The sequence below is a fragment of the Canis lupus genome, chromosome 12 (assembly GCF_048164855.1).
Source record: "Canis lupus baileyi chromosome 12, mCanLup2.hap1, whole genome shotgun sequence".
NCBI classification, from domain to species: domain Eukaryota; kingdom Metazoa; phylum Chordata; class Mammalia; order Carnivora; family Canidae; genus Canis; species Canis lupus.
Window position 1 is genome coordinate 26,659,087 of NC_132849.1, and position 17,932 is coordinate 26,677,018.

The 17,932-nt window shown below is 39.0% G+C and overlaps 1 protein-coding gene and 1 pseudogene across 5 annotated transcripts; one reads left to right on the plus strand and one right to left on the minus strand.

Moving 5' to 3' along the window:
- Positions 1 to 280: 280 nt before the first annotated feature.
- KRCC1 (lysine rich coiled-coil 1) lies at positions 281 to 16,317 on the minus strand. 5 transcript variants are annotated; one of them, XM_072770128.1, is made up of 4 exons: positions 16,073 to 16,316; positions 14,858 to 14,988; positions 4,923 to 5,035; positions 281 to 1,644 (listed from the first exon to the last, which is right to left on the minus strand). In XM_072770128.1, the coding sequence occupies exon 4, from the start codon at positions 1,623 to 1,625 to the stop codon at positions 870 to 872; it is 756 nt and encodes a 251-aa protein (XP_072626229.1). In that variant the 5' UTR covers positions 1,626 to 1,644; positions 4,923 to 5,035; positions 14,858 to 14,988; positions 16,073 to 16,316; the 3' UTR covers positions 281 to 869. The 5 variants fall into 5 exon arrangements, with proteins under 5 accessions (XP_072626229.1, XP_072626227.1, XP_072626226.1 ...); XM_072770126.1 differs by having other exon boundaries at positions 4,923 to 5,097; positions 16,073 to 16,315; XM_072770125.1 differs by lacking the exon at positions 14,858 to 14,988 and having other exon boundaries at positions 4,923 to 5,097; positions 16,073 to 16,317.
- On the plus strand, positions 3,933 to 4,406 carry LOC140600789 (ribosomal protein uL24-like pseudogene; annotated as a pseudogene).
- Positions 16,318 to 17,932: the final 1,615 nt, after the last annotated feature.

Genomic DNA, 17,932 nt, shown 5'->3' on the forward strand with positions numbered 1-17,932 from the left:
GCAGGCTCCATGCACCGGGAGCCCGACGTGGGATTCGATCCCGGGTCTCCAGGATCGCGCCCTGGGCCAAAGGCAGGCGCCAAACCACTGCACCACCCAGGGATCCCTAAAAGTGGGTTTAAATATGAATAAGCAAGGTATAGTAAAGAATTTTTACAACTGTAAAGTGTGACCTACCCAAAATATCTTGCCTCTTAGGTACACATTGCTCAGCTATTTCTCTTTCAAAAAAAAAAAAAATTGTTGAATGGGAACAGATCATTGACACAGAACAACAAAATGCAGAAATTAGAACACTTTATTATAAATATTTCCAGAATATAAACTGATTTTGTATCAAGACTCTTTGAAAATTTTAAAACTATATGTAACCTCAGATTATTATTATTTAATGTATTTTATTTTCCACTAGAAAATACACTGCAAGTTAGATTTTAAAAAGAAAAGTCAGTCTAAATTGTGTCACAGAGAAAACTAATGAATATAAAAATACCCTATCCAAAACTAAAACAAACCCAATCAAGAAATAGATTCTGCAAAGCCTATTAATTCTCCAATTTAAAATAAATGACCTCCCAAGGGAAAAATACTTCTATAGCAATTTCATGAGTAAAAGCAGAGGCACTCTCATTAAGGGAAATTATATTATATAAGAAAAATGTAAGGATGCTTTTAGAAAATGAAGAAAAGTAATTTCCATGTTGGAGAGTAAGCGTATTAAGTACGTTCCGTTCCCCTGGCCTGTCGTTAGACTTAAAGAAGTTAAGGTACCTGTTCACATGAAATAATCAATCTGAACACAAATGTCATAAAACCAAGCTCCTCAACTGTTTTTTCAATTTAACCTTGGGAGAACCAACTCAAGAGCTTCAAAATCCCAGGATAGACTGGTCCCAAAGCATTTCCTCCTCTGTCTTCTCTTTACCTTGTTCCTTTTTCTCTTTCCTACGCTTCCGTTCCTCTTTCTTAGAGGCTACATCTCGACTTTTTTTCTCCTTTCGATTCTTAAGCTTTTCTGTATTGACCCTGACTGTTTCCATCTGTGTTTTGTTTCTTTGGAAGTTCTTGTGTTTGTCTAAATCTGGTTCCTCACAACCTTTTTTTCTCTTATGCTTGGGCTGTTCCTCCTCTGGTTTTTTTCTGCCTTCCTCTGGGTGCCTTTTCCCCTTCTGAGGTAGCTGTTTATGACTGGCACTGTTTTCTGAGGAGAGGTGCTTGTGAACTCCAGATTCTATGCTGTATGAGCTACAGTTATACTCTTGCTGACTAACGTTCAGGGGTGCTGGTGTTTCTGAGAAACAGTCCCTGGTGAACTGACAGTAGCTCAGGGAGCCAAGTCTTAGCCTGCTGGCATGAGCTGGTAGCCACTGAGGTAACCGGTTTTCCACTTTTTGTGAACTAGGGCATGATCTTGGGTAGGTCTGCACAGTTTCAGATGAGAGTCTTCGATCAAACATTCTATACCTTGGTCTGTAATCAGCCTCTTTGTACCTACAAGTTTCCCAACAGTCCTCTCTCAACTTTCTGAAACAAGTCTTTGGCTCTAAGCCTCTAGCTTTCTGCACTTTGATATAATCTTCAAGTTCATCTTGAAAAGAGTCATAGGTCTTCTTTGAATGCTTCATTGGGTTGACAAGGGATTCTCTGTAGAGAAGATGGGAGAAAACTCTTCTTACTAGATTATTTCATTCTGAATATTTTCTAAGCTCTTGAAGAGAGTGTCAAAAAAACAAAACAAAGAAGCCCAAACGAATTAAAACCTAATTCAGCATAAAAGTTAAATATCATGACATTATATGTCAAAAAGGTGCATTAGGATAGTTAAATATCTCCTGGGCTACTCACAAATAACTCTATCTTTCTCAGAGATGGGATGAAGAAGGCAGAAGGGAGATGGCATATAGGGTTCTGTTGTATGGCTAAAAATATAAGGCATATAGGGATGTATGGATAAGAACTACACATCCCTGATAGATGGCCTGATCACATGCTCATATGATTTCTAAAGTTCTGATTTAATCAGTTTCTTGTATATTGTTTTCTAAGAAAAGTAATAGACCACAGAGGGGTAATTTAATCTTTAAAATCTTCAGTTTACTCAAACAAAATAAAATAAACACATACTTACCTGACTAGAGTACTCTAAGACTTAATAAAAGGATATTTACAAAATAGTTTGGGAATGCTGGAAATTAGAAATTCAGCTATGAGATGAAACTACTCTTTAGTACGGGGCATGAGGGAAGATGAGGGAACAGAGTTCTGTACCTTCCGTACAGGGCTTGGATTTCATTCTGTTAGTTCTGATTGGTGAAAAAAGCATTCTAGAAGTCTTCTGGTTTGTTCTCTATTAAAGTACTGGTGGGAGCGTTAAGGGAGGAAATAGAGGTGAAAGCTGAGAGAGGGTCAGACTGATGCAGAGCAAAGTTTCAGGAGGAATATAGAGCCGATAGGCTAGTTTTTTGTTGGCTTGTTTGATAATTTTGGTGGAGGCAGCACTATTCCTGATTTCCCCTCCCTCAAATCCTGCGTAAGTGCAAATATAGTTGAAAATACACTACAAGACGACAATGCCCTAGATATTTTTGGTGATACACTCTGTCTCCCAAAATTAGAAGGCAGCATAACCCATGTAGAAGAGAACATTTCTCCCCTTTAATTGAAAGAAAAAAACCTGATAATAGCACTCCAGGGTCACTAATAATCAGCTATCTTTTCTGGAAATTTGAGATTAATAATAAAGTCTAAATGAAGCCTCAGTTGGCGAGTCAGAAAATTTAGCTCCTATTCAACTTAAATATATAAAAATTCTAACAGAATAATGTAACAAATATTTGATTAAATATAGGCAAAAGATTTAAACAGACACTTCAGAAAAGAATCCACACAAATGGCCAATGAACACATGAGAAGATACCATTAGTCATGGAGTCAATGTCCATTAAAAACCACAATGAGACACTACTATGAACAGGAACATTCACTACGGTGACTGAGATCAAAAGACCTCAGTGGTGTTGGTGAGGATATGGAACAATTAGAATTCTCATAAATTGCTTGTTAGGGATGTAAAATGGTACAACCACTAAGTATGATCTAGTTATTCCATTCCTAGATATTTCTCCCAAAAGAAAAGGAAATATATGTCCATACAAAGACTGATACATGAATGTCCACAGTAATTTTATTTATAATAGTCCCAGAAAGGGAAAAAACCAAAATGATGATCAACAGGTAAATGGAACAATCAAATAGTGATATATACATACAATGAAATATTATCAGCAATAAAAAGGAATGGATCATTGATACAGTCAACAACATGGATGAATCTCAAAATAATTATGCTGAGTGAAAGAAGCCTGACAGAAAGAGTATATAATATATGATTCAATTCCATAAAACTCTAGAAAATGCAAACTAATGTATAGTAATAGTTTTTGCTTGGGGATGAAGCAGGAAGGGGTGGGTGGGATGATTATAAAGGGCACTTTTTGAGGTCTGGATGCATGTTTTGTACACTGATCACTTGAAGATATATATATGTCTGTCAAAACCAATCAAAATATGTATTTTAAATACATAGTTTATTATACATTAACTGTACCTCGATAAAGCTATTTTTACAAAGTCACTAACAAGATTAAAAAGACATTGATAATTGTTGAAACTGGATAATGGGTATATGAAGGTTCATTACACTATTTTCTCTACTTTTATGTTTAAAAAACTTTTATACTTCATACCCACAAAGATGGCTATAATAAATAAGAGGTAGATGATATTAAGTGTTGGCAAGGATGTGGAAAAGTTGGTAACTTCATTCGTTGCTTGTGGGGAGATAAAATGTGCAGCTATTTTGAGAAACAGCAAGGGCTTCTGGCCCTGTACACACAGGTCTGAGCCTACCCAGAGCCAGGTAGACAGTCACCATGAAGTTCCACCCTTTTGTGACTTCAGATGGTAGCAAAAACCCCCAAATGCCACTTAAATCTCCCCTGCACATGCGCAGGAAGATCACGTTTTTCCTACTTTCCAAGGAGCTGTGGGAAAAGTACAACATCTACTCCAGGCCCATCTGCAGGGATGATGGGGTCCAGGCAGTTCAAGGACACTATAAAGGTTAGCAAATTAGCCAGGCAGTCCAGTCATACAAAAAGAAATAGGTCATCTATACCAAGTGAGTACAACGTGAGAAGGCTAATGGCACAACTGTCCATGTGGACACTCACCCAAGCAAGATGGTTATCACCAGGCTAAAACTGGACAAAGATCAGAATAAAATTCTTGAATGCAAAGCCAAATCTTGACAAGTTGGAAAAGAGAAAGGCAAATATAAGGAAGAACTTACTGAGAAAAATGCAGGAATGAATACAACCTGTTATGCAACCATAGTAGATTTTTAGCCTACTCTGTATTTCTTTGAGACTTTTCAAGATGTCTCTTAAGCATTTCATTTCCTTCCTGTTTTGTTATTGCTATGTGAATCTACTTTTGCTGTTTTGTAAATCTACTTTTGCTGTTTTGATTAATAATTTTATGAATAACCACCGGAAAAAAGAAAACAGTACGGCAATTCCTCAAAACATAAAAAGTGTTACTGCATGACCCAACAATTTCACTCCTAGGTACATACCCAAGAGAACTGAAAACCTATGCTCACACAAAAACTTGTACAGAAATGTGCACAGCAGCAATATTCATAACAGCTAAGAGGTAGAAACAACTCAATATCCATGAACTGCTGAATGCATAAAATGCAGTATATTCATACAATGGAATATTACTCGGCAATAAAAAGGAATGAAGTGCTGATACATGATACAACATGGATAAACCCTGAAGGCATGCTAAATGAAAAAAGTCAGTTCCCACAGCCCACAGGTCATGCACAGATCAATAAAGAGGTGAATGGAACTTACTCGTATCAGGCTGAGAACTTGGTGAAGAAATCTGATCATAGTCACCCATTAATTGCTTCAGTTTTCTAGCATGAACTTTCCCCACATGGTGAAACTGTGCAACAATCAGCAAGCTAAAAAACACGATGCAGAGATCCCCAAATCGATTTCTGTGTAATACTCCATTCCCAGTCATCTGAAACCAAGTACAATCTTGTTATAATTTAATTATATTTAATTACATTAAATAGTTCAAAGTTTAGAATTTTACTATCAACATAGATCCATCATGTCAGAAATCCATCTCCAATTTCTTATTATTTCACTTCCTGTAAGTCTGAAAGTTAGGCTAACTCTCTGAGCATGTATTTTACCCCAGAATAATAAATGTTTTGTTTTAGAACAAAGTGATCCCAAATCTCCACCTCTAAATTTGCAGATAGTATTCATGATTTTTAATATATTTAGTCTAGATGAAGAGTTTAGGAATAGAGTTTTGCTCACTCACAAGTCAAAGTATCAGCTTCAGTAGAAATAATCCTATGATCTAGAAGATCTCTAGTTTCAACCCACCTCATAATGTCAAATCCTTTGCAATTCAAACTATATCACTACTCCCCATATGCCTTTTACAAAGGGTATCTGTAAAAGTTCAATATTTATTCATTCAACATGGTATCTATGAATAAAATAAAGGGAGATAAGATAGAAGATTATATTAAATATTTAAGGTAATATATTTTTTTAAGATTTATTTATTGACAGAGAAAGAGAGAGTACAAGCAAGGAGAACAGCAGGCAGAGGGAGAGGGAGAAGCAGGCTTCCTGCTGAACAAAGAGCCTGATGTGGGGCTCCAACCCGGGATCCTGGGATCATGACCTGAGCTGAAGGCAGATGCTTAACCGAATGAGCCACCCAGGTGCCCTAAGATAATATTTTCAAACTTTAAATAGATATCATTTCATATATCATCTCAAATCTTAACTTCCTGAGAGGTTTCAAGGCTATATACTAGCTTTTTTGCTAATTACAATGAAATTTCAGTATGAAAACATTTAGGAAGCCTCTAGTCTTTAATATGGTAATATAGTTTTATTTAGTCCAGAAAATACCATTTTGAAAGAGAAGTTACTGGGTTACCAGTATGAGTGTATATCTTTTCTGATACCAATCATGGAACATCAAAGTTGTACTTTCTATGCAGCCATTTTATTATTTTTTTTAAGATTTTATTTGTTCACCAGAGACACAGACAGAGAAGCAGAGACATAAACAGAGGGAGAAGCAGGCTCCATGCAGAAGCCTGATGCACAACTCGATCCCGGGACTCCGGGATCACGCCCTGAGCCAAAGGCAGATGCTCAACTGCTGAGGCACCCAGGTGTCCCCCTATGCAGCCATTTAAATGAATGCGTTGGAACCACATATACTGTCATGGAGAAATGTCCATGATATATTAATGGGGAAAAACGATGTAGAAGTCTATCTATCTACCTATTTACCCATCTACTGATCAATCTAAGACCCAATTTTAATATAAAAACACTCAACATACAGAACCAAAAACTAAATATATTCATATATGTATATTCATATATGTATAAAGGAGTCAAAGTAGCTAGGCTGCAGTCCATTAACTTCCTTTCTGGGGGCGGGGAGGGGTGAGGGAAGAAGGCAGGTGACTTCTGGACCCCTGACTAAAAGACCAATGAATGCTATTAGCTAGGAGAAGGGGAATTTATCTTTGACATACCCTTAGCAAGACGTCTCTGATTAAGGATTATCTATAGTAAATAAATTCAGGACCTATGAGGCAAAGCACTCCAAGGAATATTACATAAATGAAGATGATTCATAATTTAAATACTTTGTGTGAGGTGACCCTCACTTAGAAACCTCATCTATTATTTTGGGCCAGAGATGCATGACTAACGTAGGAAAACATAGTTTGAGGAGCCATCTTTCATGTTCTAAATATCTCTGCTTCTTTAGAGTTGTCTGATTGCTTGTATCCTTGAAATATGTAGTAAACCTTGATACTAGGTAATATTACTGATTTGTGTTAGTTTGATTTGACAGTCTAATCTTGTATCCAATACCCACAGGAAAAAAATCAGAAAAGATATACACTAAACTTAATGGGGCTTGGGAAATGGGTTTAGGAAAGGAGTAAGAGACATTTAACATTTTGCTCTCTGCACACATCTGTATTAATTTCTGCAAGTAACATTACTCTGTAACTAAAAACTCCATAAAAAGTTGATTTAAAGGTTCTACAGGGTATCTTCAAATTAAGCTTAATTTTCAGTTACCAGTATATAGAGTAAAAAAAAGTTTGCTTAAAAATATTATGAGTTCAGGATGCCGGGATGGCTCAGTTGGTTAGGTGTCTGCCTCCAGCCCAGGTCATGATCCTAGGGTCCAGGGATGGAGGCCTGTGTCCAGCTGCCTGCTCAGTGGGGAGCCTACTTCTTCCTCTCTCTCTGCCAATTCCCCCCACTCCTGCTCATGCTCTCTCTCTCTCTCTCAAATGAATAAATCTAAAAAAAAATATGAGTTTAAGAACTGTTAATCAAAAACATTTTAGAAAGGATGATGAATATTTTAAAATTTCTCTATTATATATAGTATCTCTCTAAATTACTTGAGTTGTTTTAAGGTATATAACTTAATTACATATGGCTCTAAAGTTAAAATGAAAAGCAAGCCATAAAACAGGAGAAAATATTCCCATCTCACATATCAGACAAAGGACTTATATCTAGAATATATAAAGAACTCTTATGACTTGATAAGACAAATCCATATTAACATGGGCAAAATATCTGGACACCTCAAAAAAATATATATGCAATTTAAAACCCTAACATCATCACTGGAAATGATTAAAATTAATAGGATTGATAATACCAGAAGTTGGTAAGGATATTAAACAATTAGTTAGAATTTAAAATAGTACAGCTTTACAAAGCAGTTTGATACTTTCTTTAAACATTAAACAGGGGATCCCTGGGTGGCTCAGTGGTTTAGCGCCTGCCTTCAGCCCAGGGTGTGATCCTGGAGTTCAGGATTGGGATTGAGTTCCGCATCAGGCTCCCTACATGGAGCCTGCTTCTCCCTCTGCCTGTGTCTCTATGTGTCTCTAGTGAATAAAATCTTAAAAAAAAAAAAAAAATTAAACATCTACCATATGACCCAGCCATTTCACTTGTATTAGCCCAAGAGAAATGAAAAGATACATCTCTGCAAAGACCTGTACATGAGTATTCATTGCAGATTTTTAATAGCCCAAAACTGAAACAACCCTAAGGTCTGCCAATAGGCTAATGGATAAACAAAACATGGTGTATCTATATAATAGAATTATTCAGCAACAAAAAGAAACAAAAATATGCACACAATGTGGATGATCTCAAAACCATGCTTCCTGCAAGACACAAGAGCATGATTCTATATTTGTAAAAAGTCCTAGACATATAAACTAATCTATAGTAATAGAAAGTAGATTAGTGGTTGTTGGGGACAGAGGTGGAGGGAGGGATGGATTATAAAGAGGCCTGAGAAAGCTTTTGTTGTTGATGGAAATATCTGGCATTTATTGTTTACAAATGGTTGTGTGGGAGTATATACCTGTCAAAAAATTACTGCCTTGTATACTTTAAGTATGTGTATATTTTAAGTACAGTGTATCTCAATAAAGTGTATCAGAGGAGCTTAAAGATCTGTAACAGACATTTTTGGAAAGGAATAATTTTACCTTAATTTGTTAAACTGGATTGTTAAATGTTGGCTTTGTTTCCAGAAAGATTGTTCACCTAACAAAGGCCAATTCACTTATGCAGAACTACTGCCGGTATATTATGTCACTTATCTCACTGCTCCTAGGAGCCAGACATAGGGACTCTGGAGTCAGTTCTGGCACTTATTAGCTGTGTAGGCTCGGTTAAATTTCTCAACCTCTCTGTGCCTTAAGTTCCTCATCTTTAAAATAGGGATATAACATACACCTCAAAAGAGTTGTGAGCCTTAAGGAAATGAATACATGTAAAATGCTTAGAACGGTATATGGCCCATGGTAAGTGCTGAATGAATGAGCTACTTTCATTGTTATTTAGGATTTCATTTATTTAACTGACATAGTGAAATGTTCTCCCAAGCATTCTAGTAACTACAGAAAGCCAAATAAAGGAAAGGTTATATGTAAACAGAGCAGGAGTGCCTGACAGGAGTACCTAATAATTTTTATTTCAAGCTAACTCATGTTTTAGAGGGACTTTTTAAAAATGAAAGCTGAGGGGCACTTGGGTGGCTTAGTCAAGTGTCTGATTCTTGATAATGGCTCAGGTCATGATCTCGGGGTCATGAGATCGGGCCCCGAGACAGTCTCCCTGCTGCCTGGGATTTTCTCTCCCTCTCCCCCCCTCTCTCTAAAATAAGTAAATCTTAAAAATAAAATTAAAATGAAAGCTAAAAGTTAGATTTGATCAGTCAATATTGTCTTTTATGATTGCCGATTTTGAACCAATTTTTTGAAGATTTCAGTTTATATCCTGTTAATGTGTGTCATGTATATTTTAATACTCATAGGAGTATGGAGTATCAAGCAGACCTAAGATACTAGCTAATTTTACTATTTATAGGCTGGTACAAGGTCCTAAGCAAGAAACAGTTTGTCTTGACCAAAACTCATTTCTAATATTTTTGGAAAAAAATCTAACAAAATTCTGAAAACTTCCTATTTATACTGCACATATACCACAAACTTATAGATGAACACTCATAATGCTATTTACTTGCTCATTTACCTCTAGGAAATATATCATAGTGAAAAAAGCAAGAATATGGTATCTTTTATTTCAGAGAAATGAAACTATGTAGGTTATTCAATAGCTGGAGGCTTGGTCTTTATTTCAGTAAAAACATGGAAAGCCATTGTGGAAGTTAAAACACCATACATCAACTATTGTGTTAAATATGAAACACATGAGTAATATGAATTACTCATAATTCAAAACTGCCAAATAGAGCTTCATATCTTAATAAAAAACTAAGAACCGCTCTACTTTATTTCTAGAACTGTCAAGAGAGAACTTGTTCCATTCCACCCACTCATTTAGAAATTGTAAAACCTGAACTTTGGCACTATATAAAATGTTCTTAATAAGTCTCAGGTTTGGTGAATAAATCAACTGATTTTAAGTGAAAAATCTTATTAAAAAATTTTATGCCCCACATCATTTGTGTTGTGCCATGGCATTTAAACCTCATACAGCATGAAGGTCTTAAAAAATGTTTATTAAATATTTCTGAAGAGAAAAATGGGCAAAATTAGGATTAGGATGTTGATTTGGTTACTTTTAGTTCGATTCTTCCCCCTTAAAAAATACACCAAATAAATGGCATCATCTTATACTTTTAAATCTAATTCACTAAGAAGTATTAGGAGACATCTTGTATTTTTCCATTATTTGCATCTTTCTCTCAGAGATGAATTCGATTAAAACTATCTAAAAGTATTTTTTCTTAATGTATTAGTAAATAGTATTTTTTAAAATCTAAACTTGTTTGTTGCTAACATTCAGAAATACCATTTATTTTGTATATGGACCTTGTATTTTACTTCCTTGTTAAACTTATTCTAGTAGCCTTTTCCTAGATTCCTTGCTGTTTCCTACATATATGATCATATCATCTGCAAATAAAGACAGTGTTACTTCTTTCTCTCCAATCTGAACTCCTTTTGCTTTTCTTGTCTGACTGTACTGGCTAGGACCTTCGGCAGGATACTGAATAGAAGTGGTAAGAATGGATATCCTTCCTTGTTCCTGCTCTTGAGTTTTGCAATCTTTTAACATTATTATAATCTCAGGAAAGATAAGCAGAGAATCGCATTAAGTTTTAGGACACTAGGTAATGGATTCTGTCTTACCTTTGCTATCTTTTGTAGTTGTTATCTTTGCATGTTTTTCTTTCTTTTTACCTGTTTTTTAGAGATTTTTTTTAAAGATTTTATTCATTTATTCATGAGAGAGACATAGGCAGAGGGAGAAGCAGGCTTCATGTAGGAAGCTTAATGTGGAAGTCGATCAGGGGACTCCAGGATCACACCTGGAGCCAAAGGGAGACGCTTAACCGCTGAGCCACCCAGGTGTCCCTAGAGATCTAATTGTAATAGAAATGCATCCCTGTACCTGTTACCATAAAAAATACTCTTAGCTATTTTGGTTATTAACCTTGCCTTTTTAGGAAATGAGATTAGTATCTGATCTAGGAGTTTGCTAAGCTCTAGCTATTTCACACTAATACAACAAATCACAAAAATAATTAAGGGTTTATTTACTACCATGGCATATTTCCAATGATAAAATACAAAATAATTAAGAAAATCATTAATTGGGAGTACTTCACATTTATAGACATTTAACATTTATGTCTCTAAGTCTGAACATCAATGGCTAGCTAGCTCAAGGATTCTGCTTGTGAAGTTAATTTTACTTGGACTCAGGCAGACATCCTACATCAGGATGCCACCAAATGCATTCCATTCCTTCCAAAGGGTTAGTAAATGTGAATAGGTCTGTAAGAAGGGATGCTCATGCCCCATTGCTCATGCCCTAACATATACTTGATGAAGTTAGTAATGGAAATCTTATTACTTGTTTTAACATGCTTAGTTAATATTTTCACATATTGACAGCTAATAAAGGCAACAAATCTGAAACAAATAATCATTAATGTCTCTCCGGACATCTTCCTCCTCAACCATTCTATCCAGCTGTCAACATTAGATTTACAACATAATGTGCTCTGGTGTGCATGTGGCAAATAGGTCTTGGGCAGAGCACAAATTTACAAAAAACAATGAACTACTCCTTATTATTTCAGGAGTCCTGGCTAATCCGCATTTACAGCTGCATTTTCTCTAATGCATTCACCCTGCTGCTGCTTACCAATTTTAGAGGTTGTCAATTAATGGGTCTTCTCCCCACCCCACTACGGAGAATTTGACTGCCTTACACCACTATCCTACATTTCCTCTGCAGCCATTTCAGACTCAGAGATAGAGTTGTGTGTCAGGAATGGCAAAGCAGCCAAACCAGCTCTGGAGCATTCAGCTTTACTGTAATTTGAGAGAGAAATAAACTTTTCTTAGGTTTAAAAAAACCCTGAATTTTCTCCACTTTTTTTCCTAATTTCACTAACATTAATACTAAGCTCTTTAAAAGGGCTGTGCCTAATTCATTTGTATGTCCTTAGTACTGAGCTGAGTACCTGGTACATAGCAGAAACTCAATGTTTTCTGAATAAATGTTAACATGTTAGCTATTAGCTAGATTTTTCTGTCATTTGATCTAAATCTCTGCTTAATATCATGAAAACAAAGGAAAACATTTTTAGGCAATTGCTATGTAAATGGGTTAATGATTCCATGAGGAGTCAAAAATATCCTTTATTCTAAAACTGAGCCCATTTAATTTTTTTTTTTTTAAGAGAAGCAAATAAGCAAGAATTGTCTGTTGTGGCTTTGTTTTTACTAATCCCTCAGGAATATCATTACTGAGTGAAAATTTTTTTTGAGTGTCAAAAATATTGAGAAACCTCACTGAATGAATTACAAAGTGTCCTGGAAAATCTTATGACACCTTCACCATAAATTCTATGTATATTTCTTTTCATAGAAGTCTGGTTAAGTGGTATTTCTTTAGGTTTCTGTGATGGAAGTCTAATTTCTCAATTTCCGGTTTGTAATCTTACACCTTATATATATTTCCTGTTTGCCAATATTTAATCCTTACATCTGTTCATTATCAAGTCCAAATCAGAAGAGCTCCTCTTAGAGGAGCTATAGGTGAAAATGGATTAGAAGATGTTCTTCAAATCAGTTAATAGTCCTATCAGGATCTTGAGTGACTGGAATTTTAGTAACTAGATGCATGATAATTCTTTCATACCTTTTGCAAAAGTTGTTTAAGAAAAAAAAAATACCGGATAAGTAACAAGTAATATTTTCCCCCCTCTTCTTATGTACTATTTTGACCGGCAATTATTTAGGGCTTTTACAAATATCTCAACTAAAAATATATGGACTCCCACCATTGTTTTAAATACTATAATATACCAAATAGTGACCATTTGTTAGGTAGCAGTTAACTGAACAGTTAATGAGGATATTTACTCAAAATAAAGAGACAAAAGGTAATTTTTTAGGTAAAGAATTATATTTTGTTTTTCAAATCCTAGTGAATGGTCTCAGTCTTAACTCAGAGACTTAATCACTCTTTGTCACCTGATAGCCATTACAGTTGGAAGTTTCATGTTTTATGAACTGCTGTTCTACACAGCCAATCCATGGAAAGAATATCAATGTAGAACTGTCAAGTTAGTTCACAATTTCAATGCTGTCAAGGACCTTAAAGTTCGGTTGGTGCAGAGATCAACCTTGACACTGACATCTTGGGTAGGAAAATCATTTGTTGGGGTGGGAGTGAGGCTGCCCTGTCCATTTTGGGATGTTTGCCAGCATCTCTACCCTGTATCATATAGATGCCAAGTAGCACCTGTGCTCACCACGCCCCTTCTTGCCCGGTGGTGGAAATCAAAAATGTCTCCAGACATTGCCAAATGTCCTCTGGGGTGGGGTTGCAAAAAGACCCCTGGTTGAGAACCACTCAACTGGGGTAATCCAATTCCCCCTCCCCACAGATGACAAATCTCAAAAAATAAATTTGGGACTTTGAGTTTGAAAGAAAAATTGGGGACTTTTCTCAGGTCATATAGCTAGTGGACAAACTAGCACTAACTAGAACCTACTACTTGTTAGATCCCTATTCCAGCATTCTCATTATACCACCTTGAAGTTGTATAGAAAGGTTACTGCTAGCATTGTGTGAACTGACACTGTATAAAGTCCTAAGTAATCACACACATTCAAAGTCATCATACACACACACAAAATGTTATCTGGCAAACTGTTTTTCTATGAGAAACTGTTTCCAAATCTTCCTGCGATCTGGCTATGAGAGCCAAACTGAATTGTAGTCTCAAAACCTATAAACGGCTCAGGCTTATCTGGTGAGGGGCAGTAAGTTTGGTATGAAAACAAATAAATCCAAATTTTTTTCCTCAGAACGATAACCTAGGCTGACTAAGGACCCTAAATCTAGTCTTCCAAAGGTTGCTTTCATTAAGAGACCTTGAATAGAACATCATTTGATTGCAATGACTTTCTAATTCCATTTTTAGTGTATGAAATTTTTGTAAGGTGCTTACAAAAATGTTTTAAGAAATGTATGCACTTTTTTTTAAAAAACTACTTTGCCATTCCTCCAAAGTGAAGTATGTAAAAGATTATGGAATAGCACAGAAAAATAGAATATAATCATGAAAGAGGGTAAAAATGAAATTATTTTCAAGAAGTTATTATATTTATTGATGTCTCTCTCCAGAAAAGAGGAACCTAAATTATTCTACAATATTTTGGCTTCCACCGTCTTTTGCTCTGGAGACAGAAAGCAACATGAGGCAACACAGCATACTAAAAATTACGAGACTGAAGATGGTTAAATGTTTTACTTGAGATGTGCAATGCGATCAAGCTCCACCACCTAAAATCATTTCCAAAACTGTCTTTACAGCCTTACCTCCTTACAGGCTGTTGATAGGTATATAGGACTTGTAAGAACTCAAACAATGTTTGAGATGATTCAGAAATAACTTTTTGTGTTAAGGGGTAACGTGTTGGTGATAACTGTGAAAACCCTGGCCAGAAACCACCTCTTCCAAACCCCTTGCCCCAATTTTAACAGGTCTCCAACAGCTTAAGGCGGAATCCTGGGATGACCCAATCCCCTTTGGAGCTCCTGCTAGAAAAAGCTCAGGGCTGTCAAAATAAATGTACTGTTGGGCAGCCCGGGTGGCTCAGCGGTTTAGCGCTGCAGTCAGCCCAGGGCCTGACCTTGGGGACCGCGGATCGAGTCCCACGTTGGGCTCCCTGCATGGAGCCTGCTTCTCCTTCTGCCTGTGTCTCTGCCTCTCTTTCTCTCGCTCTCTCCTCTCCGTGTATTCTTATGAATGAATAAATAAAATCTTAAAAAAAAAAAATAAATGTACTGTTTTCAGAACCAACATTTGATGACAGGCCCCTGATCTCTATTTTTGAGTGTTTAACTCAAAATGGCTTTGGACTGTGAATCCTTCCGGTGTCTGAGATGATGCGTACCTCCTACAACTCCGAAGAGTCCCTCTCAGACACCGGAAGGCCGGCCGTTCCTTTTGAGGTGTAATCTTCGAGAAGGTTAGGCCTGGGTCTCCCCGTGGTGGTGGGAGGGCAGAACCCTAACTTCCTTACTTGCCAGCCGCCCGACACCATCCCCAAGGAACCAGCTTTTGTAATTCCTCACCTCCCTGACTCTTCTTGAACCCCACCTCTCCTCCGGTCCCTCGTTTTCCCTTTAAAACTCCCAGTCAGCTCCGCGCGAACCCGGACGGAGCTCAGCGCTTTCCCCTGCTGCCGGGAGCTTCAGGGACTTGTTTTTCACCGCTCTCCCTCACGTCCGCTTTGCTATCTTGGACACTGGCAGATCCGTACTGAGCTCAGGCCGCTATCGAGAGAGGCCTAAAAAATCTGAGGACCTTGCTCTACAGGGTGCTACCCTCAAAAAGCCTAGGAAGACTCTCCCACGGGGCGTCTCAAAACCCTCTGCGCGCTTCTCTCCGCGCGGGCGGGCGCCCCCCCGCAGGGCTGGGCTCCCCGCCTACTCCCCGGCTCGGCGAGGTCCTAACTCCACTCCTGCCTCAACACCTACTTTCCCGGAGGTGGAAGTGCCCTCAGCCGAGGCTCCTCGCCCGCACGTCTGCGGCCCTTCCTCGCCTCATCTCGGAGTTTCCTCACCAGTCCCGCTTCCCCGTCCCTGACACTCCAGGGCCGCACTTCCGCCTCTGCCCGCTCCGGCCTCGGCGTCCCAGGCCCCTGCACGCTCCACGCTCCACGCTCCGCCTGGGAGCCGTGGCGCCACGTTCCGGCGGGTCGGCGGGGCTGAGGGAGGCGAGTGGACGCCCGCCCGGACCCCGTCGGCCATGGCGCACACTCGGGGCGCGCCCAGCCGTCACCGGGCCGCGGAGTTGAGGGGCTGAAGCCCGGGCCGCCCCCGCCGCCGGGGCGGGAACTCACCTTCTCTGAGGCAGGGGCGGGCGTCTACAACTACTGTTCCCCCTCCCCGCTAACGCCGCCGGCCGGGGGACAGGCCGGGGTGCAGATGGCGGAGAGGTAGGGACAGCAGCTGCCGCCACCGCCGCCTCCGCCGCCGAGCAGGCGGAGTGAGAGGAGGAGGCGGAGACCGGGCTTCCTGAGGGGAAGTCTCCGCCACCACCCGCGGCTGACTGGACGGCGCCGGCGCCATAGCGGGAAGGCGCGCGATTGCGCTTGCGCAGGCCGCCCCGCGTCCAGAGAGGCCCTGTGGCCCCGCCCCTCGGGCCCCGCCCCTTCTGGCCCCGCCCCCTTCGCTCCTCCTCCTTCGGGGCTCCGCTCTCACCGTGGCTCGCGCCGGTGGTTCCCGCTTTCTTCGGCGGGGGCGGGGGGCTGTCTCCTCGTCGTTCGAGGGAAGGGAGAGCGCGTGTGGCCGCTCGCATGCGGTTAGTGAATCTAAAAACCGACTGGGAAAAAGTCTGGAAGCCTCTGGATTCTTCCTCCAAAGTATCTGAGAAATACATCATCTTTATCTGTCGTTCCTTTGTTAGGGTCTTCAACGTGCAGGGTTAGGGTGAGCAAAAGCCTTGGTCGTGATACGTTGTGGTCATTGGTCCGTAAATGACTCTTGTCTCCCCTCCTTCGCACCTCATCTCATTCCCCATCTCCCGAAGAAACCACGACCCTGGTTTGTAGTCCTCATTTCCTTTCATATATGTGTCTTTATCACATACACGTGTGGCTAAAGAAAGTTTATTTTGAATTTCATAAGATTGATAGCTTCCTCTATGCAGTCTCCTGGAACTCGTTTCTCTCAACATTTGGAGGATCAGCCAAGCTGTTGCATATAGGTGTTATTTATTTGTTTCAGGGCTGTCCAATATTCCACCCATTTTCCTGTTGGTGGGCATGTCTCCTAGTACATGGCGCAAAAGTTTCTCTTGAGTAGACAGACTCTCCTGTCACACTGCCCTCGCCGAGTTTCAGGTGATCATCATCTCTTGTTAGAACCATGGCAAAAGATGCCTAACTTACCCTTCTGACTTCACCAGTCCCATCTGCTCTTCATACTATTGCCAAAGCATTCTATCTAGAAGTCATTCCTGACTTTCCATTGTCTATTGGAGAAAGTCAAACAGCACTACTAGGCTTCTGGGCACCTTGATCTCATGATCTTCCTACTGCTGTCACCTCCCCACCTTGCTTTCACGTTATGATTTAGCAACATTAAACCTTTACTGATTCCTATAAACACCAAACTGTTGCATATGCTACTTCCTCTTCTGAATGTTTTCTCTCTACTTCTAATGACCTCCTCCTCCCTCCAGAAGTAAATTGTATCCTGGATTCAGCATTTCTCTTTCCTATTCGTTTCCTAATACTTTTGTTACATATCTACGTATCCCTAAATAACATGAAATCTTGCTTTGCATGATGTAAAACTTTATGTAAATGTTACTATACATATGTTTATTCACCTGCAGCTTACTTTTTTCACTTATCATTATGTTTTGATATCTAAGGTATGCTGAGGTGTCAGGATCTAATTCATTCACCTTCACAGCTCTATAACATTTCATTGCATGACTACACCACAAGCTGGCCATTCTCCTATTGATAGACGTCGAGTTTGCTTCCAGTTTTTGCTTTTATAGATAGTACCGCTCTCATGTTCTTATGTAGTCATTTTATGCACACATGTGAGAGTTTCTCTGGGGTTTATACTTAGGAGATGCTGCTGTTTTTTAGCTAGGGGCCTCGGTAATACCCACTTCGAAAGTTATTATGAAAAACGAGGTAATGTTAATAAAGCACAATTAAGACATTCAATCATTTATAGTTTAA

Excerpts from the sequence above, each read along its gene's own strand:
- KRCC1 (XM_072770125.1), bottom strand. The coding sequence starts at position 1,625 with ATGAAGCATTCAAAGAAGACCTATGACTCTTTTCAAGATGAACTTGAA.